General features: G+C 36.3%; 2 protein-coding genes across 3 annotated transcripts; both read right to left on the reverse strand.

The window, feature by feature from the left end:
- Positions 1-21: 21 nt before the first annotated feature.
- On the reverse strand, positions 22-5,848 carry ube2a (ubiquitin-conjugating enzyme E2A (RAD6 homolog)). The gene is made up of 6 exons (XM_055178813.2): positions 5,626-5,848; positions 5,333-5,413; positions 4,932-4,957; positions 2,024-2,113; positions 1,223-1,311; positions 22-1,112 (listed from the first exon to the last, which is right to left on the reverse strand). Exons 1-6 carry the CDS (start codon positions 5,667-5,669, stop codon positions 984-986), a joined length of 459 nt encoding a protein of 152 aa, XP_055034788.1. The 5' UTR covers positions 5,670-5,848; the 3' UTR covers positions 22-983.
- A 381-nt stretch (positions 5,849-6,229) lies between these two features.
- Positions 6,230-16,521, reverse strand: LOC129422712 (uncharacterized). Of its 2 annotated transcripts, none has more exons than XM_055178791.2 (16): positions 15,970-16,521; positions 14,999-15,110; positions 12,630-12,843; positions 12,167-12,309; positions 10,666-10,813; positions 10,530-10,585; positions 10,209-10,390; positions 10,008-10,115; positions 9,804-9,929; positions 9,611-9,718; positions 9,365-9,523; positions 7,925-8,468; positions 7,770-7,836; positions 7,344-7,534; positions 7,167-7,255; positions 6,230-7,062 (listed from the first exon to the last, which is right to left on the reverse strand). In XM_055178791.2, the coding sequence occupies exons 1-16, from the start codon at positions 16,150-16,152 to the stop codon at positions 6,970-6,972; spliced, it is 2,523 nt and encodes an 840-aa protein (XP_055034766.2). In that variant the 5' UTR covers positions 16,153-16,521; the 3' UTR covers positions 6,230-6,969. The 2 variants fall into 2 exon arrangements, with proteins under 2 accessions (XP_055034766.2, XP_055034765.2); XM_055178790.2 differs by having other exon boundaries at positions 10,209-10,393.
- Between the last annotated feature and the right edge of the window lie 777 nt (positions 16,522-17,298).

Here is a 17,298-nt window from a genome sequence, read left to right on the forward strand (position 1 = left end):
TGTTCAAGGAAGAAACCAAAGTTTAATTTTACGGTTTATTTACAAGAAGTGAGAAAATGTACAGTTTCTTACATGGGTTACTAGTGCAAATCTGACACTCTTAAACTCTGGTGATAAAGAACAAAAAATAAAATAGCTAAAATGGACATAGCAAAACGGCATCATGCCCATGTGTTTGGATAAGCAATGTAAAAAATAAACGGCACTTTATTGAAAACCACACAACTGGGGTGCAACAGACATAAAACGTAAATACAGAAAAACAGTCAACAGTGCCAATTTGTAATGCTCTGAATGTTTTTTTTTAACAATTACTAGTAAACAGTGTCAATAGATATGTCCTTAGCCGTATGAGCCGTGAAAATTACAAATTAAAAGAGCATAACAAACCACTTATACATGTTTTTTAAGGCCAATACCCACATTACTTTGCTTTGACGTATGAATCTAAATATCAGTTTTCAAGTGCAGTTATACCAAATCTACACCTTTTTGAATCTTGAAAGAATCCTTCACAAGACAAGTCCTTGCTGTTTATACTGAAACTCTGTATTTATGTATATAGTACAATACTTGGGACTCAAGACTCAAACAAATATACTGAAACGTACTGAAAATCATAACCAACATGTTAATACCTAACTTTTTCACACTGTCTGAGAAACTATACAGCCAAAAAAAAAAATGGAAAGATGAAAAACAAAGTTCCAAAATGAGGGCAGGCCAAATAAAAGCAAGTAACCCTAGCAACAATATTTTGTTAAATTAATGTTTATCATTTTACATAAGATTTTGCGTGAAGAGAGAGACCACAATACAACAGCACTCTAATCTTGCAACAGCTACAAAACAGACAAATCTACTGAGTAAGTGGAAAATGATTCAAAATATGATGCGTTTTTATTTAATTCTTTGCAAGGTGTTTTTTTCCTCTGGTTGGCTGAGGCTGACTATTGTTCATACGTTGTAACCTGTGTGGAGGGTCAACAGTCACGCCAGCTCTGTTCCACAATGGCAGACACGCGTTTTTCATACTCTCTCTTGTTTTCCTGATACAGCTGCGCTGCCTGGCTGTTGGCAGGGCTGTTTGGATTCGGCTCATCCAGTAATGACTGCGATAAATGAAAAGCATGTTGAAAAACAAAGTCATGCAGATATAATAATTGTCCTCTATGGTCTTACTGTACCATCAAAACAGTATTTTGTAAAAAAAATTAAATACCTGTATTGAGGTTAAAATTGAAGAAACATCATACGTTGGACTCCAGCGATTCTGAAGAATGTCCAAACATATACTACCATCTGCATAAACTAACCACAAAAAATTACATTATTTTACAGTGTTGCATTGTAGCACAAATAAACTTAATACAAAGTTACACAAATAGTTCTCCCAAAAATTTTAATTCTCCAGATGCCACCACAAATGTATGATACTCCAAACAGCACATTCATAAAATGTATCAAACAACATGGATACAATCTCATTGGTTGTTAAAGGGATAGTTCACCAAAAAATACTAATTTAGTCACCATCTGACTCTTATGTGGTTATAAATTTCTTTATTCTAAATTAACACAAAGATATTTTTAGGAATGTTTGATTATGAGCCCCATTCACATCCATAGTAGGAAAAAATAATACTATGGAAGTGAATGATGTACATAAACGGTTTGGTTACAAATATTTCTCAAAATATCTTCCTTCATGTTCATCAGAACAAAGACATTAATACAGGTTTGTAACAACATGCAAGTGAGTAAATTATGAAAATGTTTATTTTGGGGTAAACTATCCCAGTATCTGTTTAAACGACATGCAAGTACCAGTGAGATTTAAAGTCATCTATTTTGGTATCAGTTACACTAAATATCTTCAAATACTGTTTCACACATGCTCTTCGGACATCATATACATCTCCAATGGCATAAGGGTAAATTATGAGGGAATGTTAATGTTTAGGTAATCTATTCCTTTAAAGAAACGTACTGTACATATGCATGAATGATCAGCACTACTTACCATTAGGGTGAAACATTTTGGAGACAAACCTAACTGTAGGAGGTTTGTTAGGATATTCTTCTGTAAATTCTATTGTGAGCTTAAAAGTTCCTATGACAAGAAAAAAAAAAGACATTGGCCACATGTAAAATAAAATAAATAAAAATATGACATGACAAATACACTAAATAGGCCAAAGAACATCACATGTTGTATATAAAGTGCCATTTATAAGCAGTCTTGCACAAAATGTCGTTTTGAACCCAAATGTGTAAAACTTAGTAAAGTATACACTGCTATTCAACAGATTAAAGCCAATTTAGTAACACCAGGGTCGCTTTTGAAAGGACTGCATCAACTACACCAGGGATTGGCAACTTCGGTCTAGTATGCCGAATAGAGGGTATGCATTGACGTCACTTTTCCACGTGACCACGCCGTAACTCGCCCCGTCGAGTGGCAAACATTCTACAAAATGGCTGGTTTTCATAGCGGCTGCTGCGAAAATGCCAGTAAAACAGACTATTATGATCAGCTTAAATTTTATTTAGTTGGACTTGATAGCAGAGGTGGACAATACTTAGTTACATTAGTTACATTTTCCAAGCATCTGTGCTTTATTAGGGTGTTTGTATTGGGAAAAATTTTACTTCACAACATTATCATTTTAAAGCATAGAATCATATTCTGTATTCTTTGATATTGCATATTAAAATTTATTTAATACCGAATTACATTAAAATTGTGTATTTATACTTGAATAAAAGTATGTTAATGTACCTTAATATTAAATGTAAAACAAAAACGTATTATTTAAGAAATGTATTAGAGTAAAACTTATTATAATATGCTTTCGAATGTATGTTTCCGAAAAAAAAAAAAAACGTGGATAAAATACAAATACTTGAAAAAATACTTTTAAGTAGAAAGTAACCTCTGCCTGATAGTGACCCTAGCAACTTGTCAATCCACCTGTGGTCTGTGGACGTTGGCATGAACGATCAATTTACTTCTCTTTTCTGTGTTTTTTGTCAGTCTGCAAAACGATAGCTCCGAATTCTTGTTAATCTGTTAGTACAGTCTATCGCACAACAGCTTTTTCCCATTTCGACGCGTTTTCCCCGTGTTTTCGCTGACTTCATGCTGTACTCAAATGCTTCCGTGCTGTCTTTTGCCACTCAGTGGGCAAGGTGACGTCACGTACATACCCTCTGTAAGACCTTAAATGGCTGCTTCAGGTGTGTTTAATTATGGTTGGAGCTAAACTCTGCAGGACATCGGCCCTCCAGGACAGAAGTTGCCCATCCCTGAACTACACTGAAAACAAATGATAGCAGTTTAATTTATATCAGTTTGCAATTGAGGAGCTCAGATGCAAAAGCCGCTAAACGCCACCTCTGTCAAAAATGATATTAACCGAATGCTTTTGCCATGTATTAAACGGTTATCAAATACCTTTGCCTCAAATCCACTTAATCCCGGCCTCACCCCGGATTTCCACCGACTGCGGAACGGCTGCGAATCCGATGCGGAATGGCGGCGGAGTCAATCGGTTTCCATTCAAGTCAATGTGTGTATTTCCGCTGCGTTCCGGCCAACCGCACCCCTCCGGAACAAATACGCAAAGCTTCTATTTTTGCCGGATGCCGGACAGCTGCATAGGGCGGAGTCATGACTATATCGCGTGATCATACCTGAATTCGCGAGATCTCGTGTTGTGATCCGGGCTGGTCCAGCAAAACGTCATCATTTAACGTCATAATTGGCGAAGAAAGAACTAGATATCGCGCAACCATCACATGAATTTGTGAGACCTCATGGGTCCTCATCACTTCAGTACGCAGCCGCTATGCAACAAATACGGAACTAAAAAAAAATAATAATAATAATAATAATAATAATAATACGGAACTGGTGGGTATTGGCAGATGGCGGAGCCATAACGTAGCGGAACTGATCTGCAGCCGCTCCGCAGTTGGTGGAAATCCAGGGTCAGGCCATTAAGAAAAATCGCTTTGTTTGCAGAATGTCCTAAACGCCACTTTGATTTTACAACACAGTCCTCTCAGTGCACAGAATGCAAATTGGATGAACGACGGCACGCAAAACGACTGTAAATCACATTCAAACTTGGGTCTCTTGTGAGAACTTGGACCTGAATACAACTCGAATGTGGCAGTGCCAGTGACATGGATCACAGTGCCTCCTAATGTGTGGTTCAGTTTCATTTTTTTTACATTGTGACGTTTATAATTTGCAATGTTTTTAGTTGCAACCGTCTTGTCCAGAGAAGTGGATTTTTTTGCCAAAAAGCTAGCTGCACTTAACTCTTTCCCTGCCAATGATGAGTTTTTAAGGCAATCCGTATTTTCTATTATCCACCAGGGGGCGCTCTCTCCCAACCGAAACCGTAAAGCATCCACTGATTCAAAAACAGCAAATAATTTGTGTATGTTTTAATTATCGGTCTAAATCTGATCTCTAACAAAAGTCTTTTTACAAAAATGAAATTATCTCAGATTTTTGCTAAACATTTTGTATTTTTGAAAAAAAAAACTACTTATATTTGAGTGATAAAAAAGAATCAATGAAGACAGAATTAAACTGTTCTTTCATTTGATAAATTGTATGTTTATGTATTTAACGAAGAAAATTTTCTGGAAGGCATTAAACTTTTCTGAAAATCATAAAAATGCTGGCGATGGCTGGCAAACGACTGAACCTAAACAAAAGAGCCTGATAAAAAAAATGCTCACTTATGTCAGATGCACAAAAAAAGATGGTATTGCATCTGAACTCCTCAATTATTTCCTCCTTTCTATTAAAGTGGTAAACATCTCTATACATAGGAACAACCAAACAAGCACTACATTAACAAGGACCTACAAATCTTTGTCTTCCAATATCAATGACCAATTTTGTTCCTTACCATCTTCAAATGGTGTTCCTTCAGGTCTGTAGGTAGAAGAAATTTGACAAATTAGATTACACAGAACCACTGACAGTAAAAAAACAAAGCAGACTTACTGACAATTGCAAGAGAGATACGCACTACTGTAATCCAAAAATAACGAAGCAGAACAGTATACGGATATGACATTATAACCGGTTTCCTTCACCAACACAACAAGAAAACACAGCTCTATTCAGGACGCAGTCACTTCATATATCAAATAACCAGCACCTCTTATGGAGGACCACTGGCCATCTGGCCTATTTTAAACAGGTTATATGACTGGATTGTCATTTAATACACCTCGATTAAACTAAGAAATGGAAATGCTTAATGTTGTGAGTTTAATCGCTGTTAAAAGGGTAAACGGTACGAACCCAAAAATGACAGCGTTCCAGACCATAATGTTGTTTTCGGACGGGGCTCCGCTAACTCCTGCTGGAGGATCCTCCTGGAGACGTTTAAAAAACAAGTTCACCAAAAAGTTACAGTACACGTAAGACGCACAATACCACATGGATATTACCAAATCATAGACTAATACATAAATAAAAGCCAAACACACGCGAAAAATAAAATTGTTACAAACGTATACATGTAAAAATCGCCATGTTAAAGCCGGTTTTACAAAAAGCAACCGAGGGCCTTTAGCATTTTTCGTGCCGCTTACCGTTTAAAATCTCTCATGAGACGCCGTCTTGCTGGGGTTGACATCGTTCAGTTGTATAACCAAGACGTAAACATAAGGTATATACGTTGTTTATGCGGATTTTCGGTTTATTATACGTTGGTTTAATCGATTTGGTGAAATAACGAGGTTAGCCGATTGCGTGTTCGGCTCCTCCTGCCTGTTTTCTCTACTAAGCCAGTCTCTGAGGGAAAGGACGATACCATTGTAAAGAGGGGGGAGACAAACGAGTAATAAAATAAAGACGACGCTATCCCTACGGCTGTAAACCAATCAGTGGTTCAAAACACGATTGCAAAATTTATAAACGGTTATCAGTATTCATTTAAGGGATTGTTTTGTAAATTAAAAATAAAGGTAACGTTTAAGCGTTTTCAGCAACCCCTCCATGTTAAAGCAGTTACAGCTGCCTTACAAAGTTACGTCATGTGTTTGACAGTCTTCTTGGTAGGTACACGAACAAAAATTTGTTTTAATGTTGTAACCTGTCTGTTTTTGATCTAGGTGTCATGTTGTGTAATTTGGTTATAGGTCAGCTATACCATATTTAAGTCCATTTTAAAGGGTACAAAAATCGGAGTCGTGATTACTAATAAAATAAATTTATTGGCAATAAAATTCCTTAAATACATTCCTTATAAACTCTGCATTGACTCTGTAAAAGTCTCACTGTACATACATGGTCAATAGCATGATGATTTTGTATATTTTATCCTAAATAAATTTACTGTGCTCTTTAAAGGGATAGTTCACCCAAAAATGAAAATTCGCTCATCATTTACACACTCTCGTATTGCCACAAACCTGTACACAATTCTTCGTTCCGATAAACACGAAGGAAGACACTTTTAATAATGTTTATAACCAAAATGTTTATGAGCCCCATTCACTTCCACAGTATTCTCTTTTCCTACTATGGAAGTGAATAGGGCTCATTCCTCAAAATATCTTCCTTCGTGTTCATCAGAACAAATGCATCCATACAGGTTTGTAACAACACGAGAGTGAGAAAATGATGATAAAATGTTAATTTGAACTATTCCTTTAAATGAAAATTACTTTCTGCACAGTGTACATAAATAAATGAGGTTGTTCGTATGGTGATAGAGACAGGTATATTTAAAACATGAGTTTTTACAATCAGACCCGAGATATTGTGGCAGATTATTAATGTGGAATATAATCACAGTACATTTCTTACAATCTGCAATAACAAAGGAGCCTTTGTCTGAGGTAGGCCTATATCATAATGCCTTTTTGAAAAAACATCCATATAAAATTCACATAAAAATAAGACAGTATTAAAACAATAAAAATACAGTATTATTATGAAACAAACTCCTTCACAGTTACATTAGCTATTGTTTTAAAGGCAGGCTCTCCAGGCAGAAACTCCCCCAAAACATATGACAGCAGCATCTAGAAGCACACACAGAAAAATATAAACATGCATCCGGAAAACTTTGAATTTGTTGAAAAAAGAACTAGTTTTAGAAGAAAATATGATTATCTTAGTTACTCACATAAACCAGTTTCTTGTTCTCGTCCATATTCTGAAAAATTTTGAATACAGTTTCCACATCAGTCTTCTTCAGGATTAGAGCGTTTGAATCTACAACCAACACAAGAATAAATAAATATTAGCAACTGAAAAGGAATATTTGCAATATGTCTAACACTATATGTCTTAAGGTACATACATTTTGAATTTATGAGCTGTAATGCCTTCTCCTTGGTTTCATTTTTTTCCAAAATGTCACGTGGTGGTGCTGGTGGTGGTGGTTGGACAGATGTTTCTCCATCCGGCCATATTCTCTCCCGGAAAGTATCAATGTAGGATGCAATCTGAGCTTCTGTAGGATTCAACTTATTTAAAAAGTTGTTTACTTTCCTGCATGGGAAAAAATAATACGCTGATCTTCACATCTACAGCAACAAATATAGCATATGACATTACTTCCCATTTGTACTGTACACTCCTGTCTATAATTAGCGTATTAAGATTTAAATGCTGGACTTGGCTGGCAACACGTAACTTGTTATACGTTACATTGACCCTGTAGTGTGAGTCATACTGAACTTTATCCTTAGTGTTTAAACAGAGGATACAAAGATACAAAACTTACTTTTTAACCAAAGACATGAAAGGCTTCAGAATGGCATCCACACAAAAATTAATGAAGACAGAGTTACCTAAGGAAAATAAGAATATGTATTTTTAATAGCTGTTTTTATGAGTACTTAATTATCATAAATGCCAAGCGAGTGAGTCACATCGTACCAGTTACTTCCTTCAATAAATCAAATATGGCTTTGGGGGCCTCAAGTTGCTCCCAAGTGGTGTGGCTGAGTTCTTTTTTCTGTTCCTGTGGCTGATCGGTTGCCTCTCCCGTTTTCTCTTTTCCTTTGGACTTTTGCAAGTCATTTGACTTTTTATGTGTTAACTTTTCCTTTTTGTTTGTTTGATTGCAGCTTTTAAAGCCACCGGTTGTGTCGGCCTGTAAACCTTCATTAGGGTTAATGGCATCATTGGAGTTTGCAGCAGGAGTCAGTAATTTTGATCTATGAACAAAGCTGTCTATGCTCTCAGCAAGACTCTCCTGTCCATCAGAAGAACTATCAGGTTCATCTGGCATTTGTTTACTGTCCTCCCTGTCCAGATCTGAAGTATGGGGGGTACAAAACCCCTTTGTAGCCATTTGCTCAGCACTCCCATCTGACTCCTCAGCTGTGTTAATGCAGGCTGGCTGTGCTGCATTCTGTCCGGCACAATTTATTGTTGCGCCTGCTTCATCAAGCTTATCAACCTTTTTGTGGTTATGAGACTGGGGGATAGATAAAAAACAGTAAAACACACAAAAACATCAGGTCATCTAGTTTACCACAAGGTGGCAGTATTCTCAATTCACACAGGTGACTGAGGTTGATATAATTTAGGTATGAAGCAGCGTCCTATAAATTTAAGTAGACAAGAAATTATGTCTTACTTCATTTATAATGGTCCAAATATATGAAAGACAAAGTCACTTCATGATTGAAATGGGCATATTTTATATTTATATTTATTTGATCAGAATGTGGTGGTTTTTCAGACAGGGCTTATTCTAGTCCCAGACTAAAATGCATGTTTGATTTTTTATTTAAAAACATGTTGACTGACATATCTGAACAGTGTCAGCCAGTGACTTCTTTTTTCGAGGGCGCACGATGCGAAGTTCATCACAACATGTATGTAGCCCATCATGTGTGTGGTTCGTCATTTCAAAATATGTGTTCGGTGCGTCGAGTGAACATGTGTGCATCACGTGTCCCGTCAAAATAAGTGCCTGCTGCAGACGCGTCTAAAGGATTTGTGATAGGGAAGACGCTCGCGTTTGCCAGACACTCGCATAATCTCATGCATAATCAGAGTTTAGATTTAAGTTAGTGACTTGCGTGTGTTTTGTGAACGTGAGCGTCTCTTTTGTCATAAGCGGTTTTGGCGCGTGTGCAGCAGGCACTTATTTTGGCAAGACATGTAGTGCACATGGTTCACATGATTGCACATGCACCCCCCGGAACATATCTGAACATATATCAGTGCCATTGTTTTGTCTCAAAGTGCACACCAGTACTGTTTTTTTGGAAGCCATGTTTGTAAAAACTGCTTAAATGTCCTAAAATAACGAATGGTTAGTCCTGGATAAATCTAAACCCTGTCCAGGAAACCGCCCGTGTTTACCTCTTCCTCATGTTGACTAGGAGTGAGAAGGTTTGCCAGTCCACTCAGAAGACTCCATACACCTCCCTCATGTTCCTCATTGCTCAATAATCGTGCAAGAGGACACAAGAACTGGAAAACAGGCTGACTGTGACCAAGTTGTGCATCAGATACCAACACCTTAAGAGAAAGATGACAAAAATGTATTATAATTAAAAGTCTTTTTTACAACTTGATATTACCTCTAAATTTTCCACGTCAGCATACTTGCAAAAAATTCTCCAAAGCTGATCTATCATCCTCTGTGTTTGTGTCATCAATTTCCGTCTTTGATTTCTCTACAATTGTAGATATAGAGGGTAAGCCTGATGTATCCTGTATACAAATAACATAGCATCATAAAGAATATATATAGAAAAATAATAATAATGGCAGAAAATATAAAGATTTCCTCTCTCACCTTCAAGCTACTATAAAGATCAAGAATATCTGACTGTGTCTTTCTCACGTCCCAGTGGAGATTCTCTGGATTATTTCTTTCTTCCACATGGACAGTGAAACACAACTCATCGTTCTCCTTTTGAACCTACATAATAATTAGTATTAATGTCATGAAAAAAACAAAACTTTTTAAATTACAATATTGATTGAGAATATGTCTCACATTTGTAACACAGACTGCCCACTTTCCCACTCGCCACATCTCATAGGAAAGCTTAAACTCCATCCTGTCTTCCTGGACACTTGTTACGTAAACATCATGATAGCTGTCCTTTTTTTAAAAAAAAAGGCACACACCGAAAAGCATTAAAAAATAAAAATGTTTAAAGAAATGAAATGCATGAATCTTCTGTGGTTTGCTCACATTCTCAGAGTCTGTGTGGCTTCCGATGGAGCCCTCAAGGCTCGCATCCTCAATAACAACAGATCTGCGTGCTGATAAAGCTCTCTGTAAAATCACTTTCTCCTTCTTAAGCTTTTTCTTTTGGGGATTTTTAGACTTTACCTTATCAACAAATTTTGAAAGTTTTTCTTTCAACTTGTTGCCTGCTTTGGTAAAGACAAACAAACAAAAACATTCAGATAAACACATGAAGCGATTACTGAAATTCACTTTTTTTAATGTAATTCATATAAACATATTGCTCACATATCAAACAACTGAGATAACAAATAAATATATCACCCTTTTTCTTTTCTTTGATTTCTTCAGACTGACTTCCTTCTGCTTCATCTGTCAATCTGTGCAATTATTTAACGTTTAACACAAAAATATCTGATAAACATTCTTTAACTAAATACTTTATGTTGAGATAACTTACACCTCTGCCCCTTCACTACATGTGGATGATGGTGTTTTTTCTCTGTCTGGTCCACGTGAGCTTTTAGGGGTTACTTCATCCAATTGCGAAACCACCATCTGATTCAGGTTGTCTGGATCACAAAGGTTACTCACAAGCACGTCGAGTGCTGAAGATGGAAATAAGGGATAACCAATAATTTAGTGTTATTAGAAAACACAAAATACATTAACCGTAGCACAAATACTCAGGTATCCAACCCATCTTAATATGACCTAACATGGTTTAAGTTCAGTAAAAGTGTTGTATATGACTCTTATGAAAGGCTATTTGAAGCCACCATCTGTAGAGAACTATCAATACACATATGTTTGAAGCAAAAATGTTATTATGACTTAATTATTTACAGGCATGTTTTATGCAAATTTATATCACAGCCTGTTGAATACTTTATTCTGATTGGTTGAGAAATGTTCCGGCCCGGGTATGCATTATTTTTCAATAAATGCACACCTGATCTGTGAAATGTCTTAAAATAATCACCAAAGTAATGTCTGTGGTAAAAGCTTATACCGTGGTATAAGCTGAAAAATTTACTCCGGTCCTTTAAATTATTTAAAGGGGCCATGGCACAAGACTTTTTTAAGATGTCAAATACATCTTTGGTGTCCCCAGAGCACATATGTGAAGTTTTCTCTCAAAATACCATATAAATAATTTATTATAGCATGTTAAAATTGCCACTTTGTAGGTGTGTGCAAAAATGTGCAGTTTTGGGTGTGTCCTTTAAAATGCAAATGAGCTGATGAAATTCAAACACTAATCGCAATGATGGTGGTTTGTTGCAATTAAAACTCAATTGTGCTTTTCTCTGCACTAAATGGGAGTGCTGTGGTTGGATAGTGCAGATTAACGGGTGGTATTATTATAATAAGAGCTCCTTATGACATCATAAGGAGAGCCAAATTTCAACTACCTATTTTTTCATGTGCTTGTAGAGAATGGTTTACCACAACTAAGTTACTAGGTTGATCTTTTTCACATTCTAGGTTGATAGAAGCACTGGGGACCCAATCATAACACTTGAAAAAAGTCAGATTTTCATGCCATGGTCCCTTTAAAAAAAAATAATGCACACCTCCGGTGTAACACCACTTTGTGTTGTGCCGCATTACCACCTTGGGTGTGCATTTTTTTAGAATAATTCGATAATAATTCAGCCCGTCGACAATTATTCCTTACCCAATTATCACACAGAACAACCGTTACATAGAAAAGGCCACAAAATTGTTTATTGTTGCCTAAACAATTGGGATGGGGGTGAAAGGTCAGATTTTATTGATGACAATTAAAATCCCTCAAAAATGTGGATGAACGAGTTAGTAAAGGCGTGTTTGCATAATTACTAAAAAAACAAGACGACGGTAAATGGCATAAATGATCCTAGATAGCGGAGAGGAATGTTCTGATCATAGGTCAGATCAAAGTTTAATAGAAAGAATTTAACCCAAAGGTCACTGACCTTTCGTGGCCACAATCTCAGTTAGGACACACTGGTAAAGATTTGGTTTCCAGAGATACTCAGGGACAAGATTTTGCACCAGAGCTTTAGAGATGGTTCTGAGAGCTGCCACCTCCTCAGACCTTGTGCTGAACATTGGGGAACTGAAACAGTCAAAACAGAAACAAAAAGCATGAACAGACAAGTTTTTATTGTATTCGAATGACATGTGAGTCATTTACTAGCAGTATCCTTAAAATTGCACCATGTGATCAGTCATAAGGTCAGAAAGGAAATAACTTGCTAGAAATTATTTTGCTAGAAAAGTCTCTATGGCTCTATAAATACAACTATACACTCAAAGCACAAATACTATTGGTCTCGCTCACATAGATAATTATATAGAATAAAATAATATACAGAATATTATGAGAAGTACAAGGTAATGTGATGACAGGATAAACCGTGATAAGGATATTCTCACCTGTTTGACTGCTTTGCATTGTGAAGGTGCCGAGTCAAAATCCGAACGCAACCCACACTGGTAGCAGACAGATCAAAGTTTTTGGCTTTACAAATTATTCTCTCAACAACCATGTTAAACTCTTCCTGTAGTGCCCCATGTAAGGGCTGACTATCGCCAAGTTCTGGGGGAGTGTACCAGGGCTGGACCAGGTAAGTATAGGCACATTTAAACACTACATAGAAATTGAAAAAAAAATGCTTAAATTATATACTGCAGTGACATCCAGAGACTCACTATAATACTATTTATAACACGGCACGTTGGAATGCTTGATTCTGATTGGCCAGTCGTGACATTTGCAGGTTTGTTATTCATCGGTAACCCAGATGCTGCAAATCATTGTGACAGGTACAGTTTAATATTACACAAAAATAAAATATAAATATTCCTTTTAATAACATATATGACATTGTAAGTATAAATAATTAAACCAAATAGTGTGTTTGTGGCCGTTGAATGTCTTGTCTTATCTTAAAGATCGAAAAGAAGCGGAAGGTCTGCATTCGTTAAAAATTAGCTAATAAAATATTTCAAATCATTATTTAATGTTCCTTACCTTATATATATAGGAGAACCAGTAATTAAAGGAATAGTCCATTTTCTTAAAAGAAAAATCCAGATGATTTACTCACCACCATGTCATCCAAAATGTTGATGTCTTTCTTTGTTCAGTCGAGAAGAAATTATGTTTTTTTGAGGAAAACATTGAAGGATTTTTCTCATTTTAATGGACTTTAATAGACGCCAACAATTAATACTTAACTCAACACTTAACAGTTTTTTTCAACAGAGTTTCAAAGGACTATAAACAATCCCAAACGAGGCTTAAGGGTCTTATCTAGCAAAACGATTGTCATTTATGACAATAAAAATAACAAATACACACTTTTAAAGCACAACTTCTCGTCTAGATCTGGGCGTGATGCGCCAGCGTGACCCCACGCAATACATCATGACGTCAAGAGGTCACAGAGGACGAACGCGGAACCTGCCCCAGTGTTTACAAGTGTGTTGAAAGAGGACCGTTCCGACGTTGTAGTATGTCAACTGATACTAATTAATATCTTTATGTCAGTTTGTTGTTTACAATGGTCCGCAAATGTGCGTTTTATATATCTAACCCATGACCTCCCTACGTCACTACGCATTTACGTTAGGTCGCGCTGGACCGGACCTAGACGAAAAGTTGTGGTCCAAAAGAGCATATTCTTCATTTTTCCTGTCAAAAATGACAATCGTTCAGCTAGACAAGACCCTTATGCCTCGTTTGGGATCATTTATAGTCCTTTGAAACTCCGTTGAAAAAAACTGTTATGTGTTCAGTTAAGTGTTAAGTGTTGGTGTCCATTAAAGTCCATTAAAAAAAATTCTCAAAAAACATAATTTCTTCTGGACTGAACAAAGAAAGACATCAACATTTTGGATGACATGGTGGTGAGTAAATTATCTGGATTTTTCTTTTAAGAAAATGGAATATTCCTTTAAGTGTTGTTTAATTAAGTGTTGGGGTGATAATAAACACATTGCAAAGAATTAAATTATAAAAAATTATATGGCATGTCCACTCTAGTGAACAACAGGACTTTAATGTTCTGAATTACGTTCATCTTGATTCAGTGTTTTTGCCATTTTATTATATTTTCACATTCATTTTATTTTACATTAATTTTTGTTTTCAATTTCATTTTCACCACAATGTGCAATTACAGGTTATGAGTTTTAAATGAGATATTTGATGTAGCATTCTGTCTTTTTGGAGACACATAGGAACATGTTGCTCTTATTCCATCTCACAAATGTTCTGCTTTGCATCTGGCCATTTTGCATCTACAAACATTTTGGAATGTCCAGCATTTGAAGCAACTGGGTTGCACCATATTTCCCAATTCTCTTATTTGGGTGTGGCTTTCTTTTAATTATTTACAATAAGGTTGTATTTGTTAACATGTTAATATATTCATATATTTAATGATGACTTAATGATTTAAACAGAAGTTGTATCACAGAACATTTTAGTGGTTTTGAAAGCGTGACTCTTTAAAACCTCTGTATACCTTGAAACTGATATCCGGCCCATGTCTAGGTAATAATCAAACTTTTAAAAAATGTTTCTCAAACCTTTGACGAGAAAATGGCCAGCGCAGTGACAATTTTTAACCACAAACAGCTGTACTACAAAAACTGTGTGAGTGTTACAATTTGAATTCACCCTCAGCTTCCTTTTACATGAAATGTCTCATTTCTAAATGCGTCATAGGGGGCAAAAAAATTCCTTCAGTCCTGATCTCACAAAGCTCATAAACAACATCTATACAAATATTATTTACCCTGGAGCAGTGACTTCTGCACATGTGGATATTGCCGTGGCTGAGGCGAATTTGGACCTTTCCCAGTTGCATCAGGTTCATCACTGACACCAACATGATGACACTTCTTTATCTGAAACAAGAGGATTAAAGGTGGGGATTATTCTACAGTAATGCCACTGATGATTGTCTCATATAAGCACACATCGCTACAGAAATGAGGCCAGTAGAAGATTTTGTGCTTTCTACAAGATCCTATGCAGATTTAAGGCACATTAAAAAAGAAAAGTTAAAGTAAAACCTACAACATTTCCATAAGGTTATATTTATGTTATAAAAAACATGCAGCCTCACCCTACTGAAAAAACTGGTTTAAGGTAGCAGTATCTGTTTAACCTGGTCCTTCCAGCCTAGCAAAGCTAGTCAAACTGGTGGCTCAGCTGGTCTTCCAACCTGACCAGCTAAGTCCAGCTTTAAAAGTGACCAAAGCACAGCTAAGTCAACTTGATACACCAATAATAATAAAAATATTATTAAAGTCAACATGAAGCTTCAATGTGTCAAAAAATATAGAAGGCACCAGTATACAGTGGATAACTTATAAACAATGCCTCAGCCCTCCTTTAAACAGCTAATACCAGCTCACCAGCTTATGCTGGTTTTAGCTGTTTTCAGTAGGGTTAAGGCATTGTTTATAAGTTATCCACTTTATACTGGTGCCTTCTATGTTTTTGACACATTGACTTTTCATGTTGACTTTAATGTTATTTTTTAGTTTACAATGACCACTGTATGCTTCATGCCAAGACTCGTAATGTTTTAAATCACAATTTACAATTGTGCTCACGTGGTCAGGGCAGTCATTTTAGATAATAATGATACTTGTAAAATATAATGTTCTCTTCCTCCTTTAAGTCACCTTTGTTGATAAAACAAAACATGCTGTGCAGTGTCAGTAATATTCAATAAAAAACGCCTAATATTACTGTTACCTGTTTTGTCGTTATTTCCTTCAAATTATCCGTCTGAGTGCTTTTTTCACGTTCTTGACTGTTTGAAGGGAAACTGAAAAGGCATAAAAAGCAGAAGAACGCCTGTGTCCATACTTGACCGAACTCTGAAAGGTACCAAAGGATTACAAAGACAATGGCGAAGAAGCATCGCCAAGAGTACATTTTTAAATAGGTCCACAGAGAGATTCCTTCGTAAAATAGCTCCTCTTTCGTCCATGCAAACAAAACACTTTGTCCTTCTTCTCTGCTTTCATTAAGACATACGGCTGCGCTGTTCTAAGAACCGGAAGATAAGTAACCAGAGGTTTTGAAGGAACCTGCGGTCGTAATGTGTTCTTGGTGCAATAAAAGAATGTCGTATTGTACGCAAAAAAATAGAGTTATACAACACCAAATGGTAAACCCATCATCGTAAGGTAAATCTACGAAGTAGGGTAAATTCAGGCACTTGTAGACACCTGTCAATCAACATTTCTTCTGATCGTTCCACGCTTAATATCTTAACTATCTACACCACACGGTGGCAGTGGCACACATACACTTGTGTGTTCGACTTCATGCGCAGACGGAACGCCGTATGACAGTAAAGTACCGCGAGAGCGAATCGAAGGTAATCATTTATCTCGCGATATTTCGATGTCATGCATCGATCTGTCTGCGCAACGTCGCGTGACGTTAAATAAACATTAAAATGTAATATATTTATTTTTATTACTTAAAGCTATTTATAGATTATTGGTTAAAACACTCGTAGACACAGAAATCCAGGCAGCGGATGTAGCGGTAGACTGCACAATATTACACAGCCAAGCTTCACTGATGAAGTGCAGTTCTTCAAGTTGTGGCCGATTTGTATGAAATTTTGTATAACCTTGTGTACACTCTTTGTTGGCATCTACATCTCTGTAAATGTTATACATTCACAACCACAAGGGTATTTATAATGCAGCTGAAATTTTATTGTGACAGGTCTGTGTGTTGTAGGCTAGTTTTTCTACAGGACTTGAAAGACATTCAAAACATCCACCATCCAGGACTAACAATATTCTTCTGTCTGGGTTTTATTTCCATATGTTTTCCATAAAGACAAACACCTATATTAAGGAGCAGCATGATTTTTTAGCATAGTGATATTTTGATGGTAATTAATTACCACCCTTTAGTAGCCAACTGAAATGTAAAACACAATATATCAATGATATATAAGTCAATATTGATAACAATATAGGTATATCAAGTATTAATGTGAAGCAATAATATATTGCTATCCTGAAACATTTTGCAGTATAGGCTATAGACATGTGCAGT

Source organism: Misgurnus anguillicaudatus, chromosome 16, assembly GCF_027580225.2.
Source record: "Misgurnus anguillicaudatus chromosome 16, ASM2758022v2, whole genome shotgun sequence".
NCBI lineage: Eukaryota > Metazoa > Chordata > Actinopteri > Cypriniformes > Cobitidae > Misgurnus > Misgurnus anguillicaudatus.